Source organism: Lepus europaeus, chromosome 23 (genome assembly GCF_033115175.1).
Source record: "Lepus europaeus isolate LE1 chromosome 23, mLepTim1.pri, whole genome shotgun sequence".
In the NCBI taxonomy this organism is placed as follows: domain Eukaryota; kingdom Metazoa; phylum Chordata; class Mammalia; order Lagomorpha; family Leporidae; genus Lepus; species Lepus europaeus.
Window position 1 is genome coordinate 19,412,789 of NC_084849.1, and position 6,000 is coordinate 19,418,788.

Sequence of the window (6,000 nt, forward strand, 5' to 3'; positions counted from 1 at the left end):
AGGTTTGCGGCTCAGCGCCTGTGAGCTCCGGGTGACAGGAAAGCCCAGAATGGAAACTGCCTCTCCATCCCCACAGTGGATGTGGTGCGGGTCCTCCCCATTCGCATTTCCACCCCAGCCCCGACTCTCTGAAGCAACCAGGGTGGTCCTAGACGCATTTGGTTGGGGCTCCAAACCGTGTTAGGAAATGGAATGAAAACATACATTTATTTGGGTGCAAAACATTTTTTTTTTAAATCAACATGCAGTGTTTTTCCTCATGTAGATTTTTTGCACCCTTTTGGAAAGCCGCTGGTACACACAGGGCATTCCTTTTGCACCCAAATATACTTGCACCTCTTAATTCCATGTGTCCAGGGACTTCTCAAGCGCCCTTGTATTTGGGTCATTGATTCTCTGAAGCCCTGGGAGGCTGGGGCCATCCTGGGGGCTTGGCCCTAGATAAATGAACGCCCACCACCACCCCTGCCCTCCCCCTTCAGTCCTGGAGAAGCAAACGCCTGTCTTTGCAGTGGCTCCCGGACGGCGGGTCATGTCGAGTCAGATATGATGGCTCATAAATCTCAGTCAGCCATTCCTGGCTGCAGTTTTAATCTACTCAGATGTACTTAGCGGGGTTTAATTATAGGCAGAAATTGCATTTCAGAAAGCAACAAGAAGCCATTTACATGGCTTGAATCCGCACATTAAATCACACGGTTCATTTGAGAGTGCAGCACGGACCGACCGCCTTTCCAAAGAGAAATAGTATTAGCGCCCGTGCCTAGCCCCTCTCACGCCACTTCCACAGCTCCTGTGTGACTTGCACAGTTCCTACTACCTGCGCTTCTCTTCCTGGCACAGGATGAGCGAGGAGGCTGGAGACGCAGAGAGGCCCCGGCCGGCGTCGGCGCTGAGCAGAGCCTGGGATGACCGCGGCAAGACCCCCGGGGAGACCTCCCTGTCTCCCGGCTCCGTGCACCGGCACAAGTCCTGCCACTTTGGGGATGGCGAAGGGGTGGGCGCCCAGAGAAAGGCCACGGAGCGCTCAGGGGCTCTGTCTGCTTCCCTGGCCTCTCGAAGCCCAGACACATCCCCACTGCCCAGGGCAAAGCTGCCCAGCCCCTCGGCTGCCCTCTCCGAGTTCGTGGAAGGGCTTCGGAGGAAGAGAGCCCAGAAAGGCCCAGGGAGCAGGCTGGGCCTGGAGGACTGGCCCACGCTGCCCATTTATCAGACCACGGGCGCCTCCACGCTCAGGAGAGGCAGGGCCGGCAGCGACGAGGGCGACCTGTCGCTGAGGGCCGGGGGGATCTCACCCCTGGAAACCGAGGGGGCCGCGGGGACCTCGGCCGGGCTACTGCGCTCCACCAGCCTCAGATGCATCCCCTCGGAGGGTGCCCAGGGCATGGCCACGCTCCCAGAGCAGCGGAAGACACGGTTCAGCTCCTGCGAGGCACTGCTGGAGTCGGGACCGAGCTCCTGGAGGAGGCTCAGTTCACCCACGGCGCCCGGGGGCATGCTCTTGTCGCCCCCGCTGCGGCCTCGGAGGCGGTGCCTGGAGGCCTCCGTGGATGACGCAGGCTGTCCGGACCTGGGCAAGGAGCCCCTGGTCTTCCAGAACCGCCAGTTTGCCCACCTGATGGAGGAGCCGCTGGACAGCGACCCGGGCAGCTGGAAGACCCCCAGCCTGCACTACGAACGCAAGACCAAAGTGGACTTTGACGAGTTCCTGCCGGCCATCCGTAAGCCCGGGGCCTCCACATCCTTGGTCAGAGCCTCCAGAGATGGTGCAGGTGGCTCACAGGGCCCCAGCGTCCACTTTGAGACAGAGGACGCCGACCGCGGCTTTCTCTCGGGGATCAAGACCATCCTGAAGAAGAGCCCGGAGCCCAGGGAGGACCCCGCCCACCTCTCGGACTCGTCCTCCTCGTCCAGCTCCATCGTGTCCTACAAGAGCGCAGACAGCATCAAGAGCCGCCCGGGACTCCCGCGCCTCCAGGGTGATGGCGGTGAGCGCACGTCCCCCGAGAGCAGGGAGCCGGTCCCGGGGCGGAGGGAGGATGACGTGGAAAGCATTATGAAGAAATACCTGCAGAAGTAGGGCCGGGGCCAGGTAAGGAGCTGTAGCCACGACCCGTTCTGGGATCGGGGGCGCGGGGTGGGCGGAGAGCAGCAGGGGCCCCCCGGGCTGGGAGCCTGGAGGGAAGTGGGAGCTGCCACTGCCTTCCATGTCCCCACCGATTGCTCTGGAAACCAGAGCTTTTAGGGATCTTCACTGAAACGGTGGTGGTGAGAGAGCCTCCTGGCCAGGTGCACTGGTTCCTGCTCGCTTTGAAAGGCAGCCGGTCCAGAAAGCGAGAGGGCCCTGCAGGGCGGGCAGTGCTGGCAGAGGGGCCAGCCGGGCTCCTTTTCCTCACCCTGTTCCCCCTGGGGCTGGAGAACGGCGGGGCCAGCGTGAGATGGCGGCAATGCTGTCATGGATGCACGGAGCCCCCAGGATTGAAGGGCCAGGGCCACTCCTGCACCACACATGTGAGGGGGCTTCAGAAATTTCCTGCAGAGGGCGAATCCTGAAAGACACGGCTTTGACACGCAAAGAAAGATTTTTGTTTTAAGACCCAAATTGGGCCGGTGCCATGGCTCAGTAGGCTATTCCTCCGCCTGCGGTGCCGGCACCCCAGGTTCTAGTCCCGGTTGGGGCGCCAGATTCTGTCCCAGTTGCTCCTCTTCCAGGCCATCTCTCTGCTGTGGTCTGGGAAGGCAGTGGAGGATGGCCCAAGTGCTTGGGCCCTGCACCCCATGGGAGACCAGGAGGAAGCACCTGGCTCCTGGCTTCAGATCGGTGCAGCGCTGGCCGCCTCAGCCATTTGGAGGGTGAACCAACGGAAGGAAGACCTTTCTCTCTGTCTCTCTCTCTCTCTCACTGTCTAACTCTGCCTGTCAAAAAAAAAAAAAATACCCAAATTGGTACTCTTTCAATTCTCTGTGCCACAAACTGTTTGAATGTAACCCTCGCATGGAGAGGGACTGGGGGCCAGGATCGAATGCAAAACCTCCTAGCAAGGACGTGGGCAAAGCAACACCTCTCCCTCCGCTCCCCTACTCCCTGCCTGATGCCCCAGCCCCAATCCCCCTGACACACGTCTCAGGTCAGAGGTGGGAAGAAGAATTTGTTGCCATAATGGTTACATTGAGTAATCAAGTGCACCACACAAAGTTCCTAGCAAGTGGAATGAGGAGGTAAGTTGGTCCTGGTGCAGAAAGAGTTTGAAATCCATGCAGAGATCCCCCTCTCTCTTCCCCCTGTAAAACATCTTTCTTGAACGGTTGGAAGACCTTTGATCTACCAGGCTGGTCTAGTCCTCATGGTAAGAGTTCCTTGGCGTTATTTATTTCCATTTGACAGGTTGACAAACTGAGGGTCAAAGAGGCTAAGTCGTCAAGGCAGAACCAGGATCCGAAACCCCCTTGAATCCCGACTTTATCCGTCACCCACCTCTGTAGGCGCACATCCCAGGGGCCTTCCTGAGTGAGGGCAGAGCTGTCCGCAGCCCACGGGCCCTCCGAAGCCTCCCGGGTTGTGAATCTTGGAACACAGGGCAGCTCAAGGCTCAGGCGGCCGCACCTTGACCCGAACGAGCTGCCCGTCCCTTTGGAGAAGCCCTGAGCCCATCACAAAGCCCCTGCCCCTTCCGCGGACGCGGGCTCGCACGGCAGCCGAGCAAATTAATTTGCCTTAACACAGTCCTCTCCTTGCTCTCAATTACCGAGTGGAGATCTGATACTCATTTACATTATTATGCTCCCGGGCACACGGAGAGCACTTTGAAAGGCCACGGAAAGGGCAGGCGCCCGTCGGGGGCACAGTCCTTAGCAGAAGTCTCACGGAACATCTTGTCTCTGCCACTTTTTTTTTTTTTTTGTATAAACTCGAGCTCCCGCCCTTCCCCCGTGGATGCTCAAAGTCTTCCTCTTCCTCTGCTATCCACGCCTGAGCTTTGAACAACACAGGGCAGCACCGACTCCCTAAACAAACCCCTTCCACGCTCAGATCTGCCTTCTCCCCGCCAGGAGCTCCGAGGCAGGTCCCGTAGTATCCTCTGCTGCGAATCAAGGTGTCAGCCGCCCACAGAGTCACACCGTGGGTGGACCGAGGACGTGGCCCAACACCAAAGGAGCTCGGTGCCCACTGGTTGCAAAAACATGGCAGGTTGCCCTGCCCCTGGGCCCTGGGCCTTTTAGGAAGCGTGTTCCAGCGTTTCCTCTTTTCGGTTTCCTTTCTGCCGCCTGCCCTTGGCCACGCCCCTGCCCTTGGCCACGCCCCCTGCCCTTGGCCACGCCTCCTGGTGGGGGGTCTGCAGGAATGCACCCCGGGCTCCCCACCCGTGTTCGTTCTCCAGCCCAGTGCTGACCTGCGTTTGCTTCCAGCTTCCTCAGGTGCAGCTGCCCTTGAAGACTTGTGACTCCGCAACTGTCTGGGGACAGAGAGCGCGGCCAGGCCTCCTCCCCCCACTCCACCGCCACCACCCAAGGGCCGCCAGTCCAGAGCCAATCAGCACGGCCAACCCTGAAGACGAGATGGGGCCCAGGGTGGCAGAGTCAGCAGCGGGCGCAGAGCTCCCACAGTGCTCAGTCTGTACAAAATAAAGTGTGAGCTCCTTGGCGTCCGTGTCTCCTCTCTGCTCTCTGTGCCACGAAGGACTCGGTGGGGGGAGGGGGTGGAGGAGGTGCAGCTAGGGGTGCAAGGGTTCCAGAGAATGGAGCCAGCCCACCTGTGGGTAGTTTGAGGTGCACCCCGCCGATTCCAACCCTTACACATTAGCATGCAATGGCCTTGTTTTTCCCCTGCAGCCAGCCAGTTTCAGCTCAAGTGTGAGCCTCCTCCAGGAAGTCTCCCTAGATACATCAGGGTAAAATGAGTGCTCATTCTGCACGCTCCCTTAATCTCCATACGTAGCTCCATCGTGTTCCCCTGGTCTGTTTGTCAACACTGTGTGCACAGAGTGGGCCAGTGAACAAACACAGGAGCTCACACACCTGAGTGCATACAACCCAGACACACGTGCACCCCAACAGCGTGTGCTCACACCAGCATGCAAGAATCTGGGCTTCGTCCCCGTCTTACAAAGGCAGAGCTGGAGCCGCCATCGTAGATTGCTCTGACGAAGTGCCCAAGGCCAAGCAGATGGTAAAGACCGCAGGCTTGTTCAGCTCACGGCTCCGGGGACTGGGAGACCTCAGCTCCTGGTGAGAGCCTACATGCTGCTTCGTGGCCCAGCAGAAGGCATCGCACCGTCACACGGCACACACAGGCCTCGGAAGGCTCCCCCTTATGGCCAAGCCGCCGCGGCAATGGCCCGAGAATCTACCAATACACAGATGAATTCATCTGGTCCTGGAGGCAGAGCCCCCTGGGCGGGACCCAGTCACCGCTCAGGGCCGGTGTTTGGCCTGGAGGCTGGGATGCCGGCAACCCGTATGGAAGTGCCTGGGTTTGAGGGTCTGCTCTGCTCCCAGTCCCAGCCTCCTGCTAGTGCACACCTTGGGAGGCAGCAGGTAACGGTTCAAGTAGTTGCGTCCCTGCCACCCGCATGGGAGGCTTGGATGGCTCCTGGCTTCCAGCTTTGGCCTGGCCCAGCCCTGGGTGTTGTGGACATTGTGTGTGTGTGTGTGTGTGTTGGGAGGTGTTAGGCAATGGGAACTCTTGTTTCTTACTGTCTCTCAAATAAATATAAAATTATGTAACAAAAATTAAGACTCCAGATCTCAAGACCATGACAACCAAATTTCTGTGTTTCAGAGGACAGAAATCATATCCAAACCATAGCGGTACGTGTGCCCATGCTTAGATTCTAGATTCTCACTGACATCGTCCCCACCGCCTCTGTGTGTCTGTCCGAGGACCCCTCTGATGTTGGTGGTCCCAGCTCCCGCTGATGGGAGTGAATTCCTGTGTGACTCCCTGGTGTGTGTGTTTGCTGGGTCTCCCAGTACACAGTGCGCCAGTCTGTGTGCCTTACA

General features: G+C 58.8%; 1 protein-coding gene across 1 annotated transcript in view; it reads left to right on the forward strand.

Moving 5' to 3' along the window:
• MYO18B (myosin XVIIIB) overlaps positions 1-4,578 on the forward strand; it is a 243,534-nt gene extending 238,956 nt beyond the window's left edge. Inside the window, exons 42-43 of the mRNA XM_062182090.1 lie at positions 844-2,092; positions 4,408-4,578. Of these exons, the coding sequence (XP_062038074.1) occupies positions 844-2,080 (1,237 nt within the window). The 3' untranslated portion in view covers positions 2,081-2,092; positions 4,408-4,578. The remainder of the gene's footprint in view (positions 1-843; positions 2,093-4,407) is intronic.
• The last annotated feature ends 1,422 nt before the right edge of the window (positions 4,579-6,000 follow it).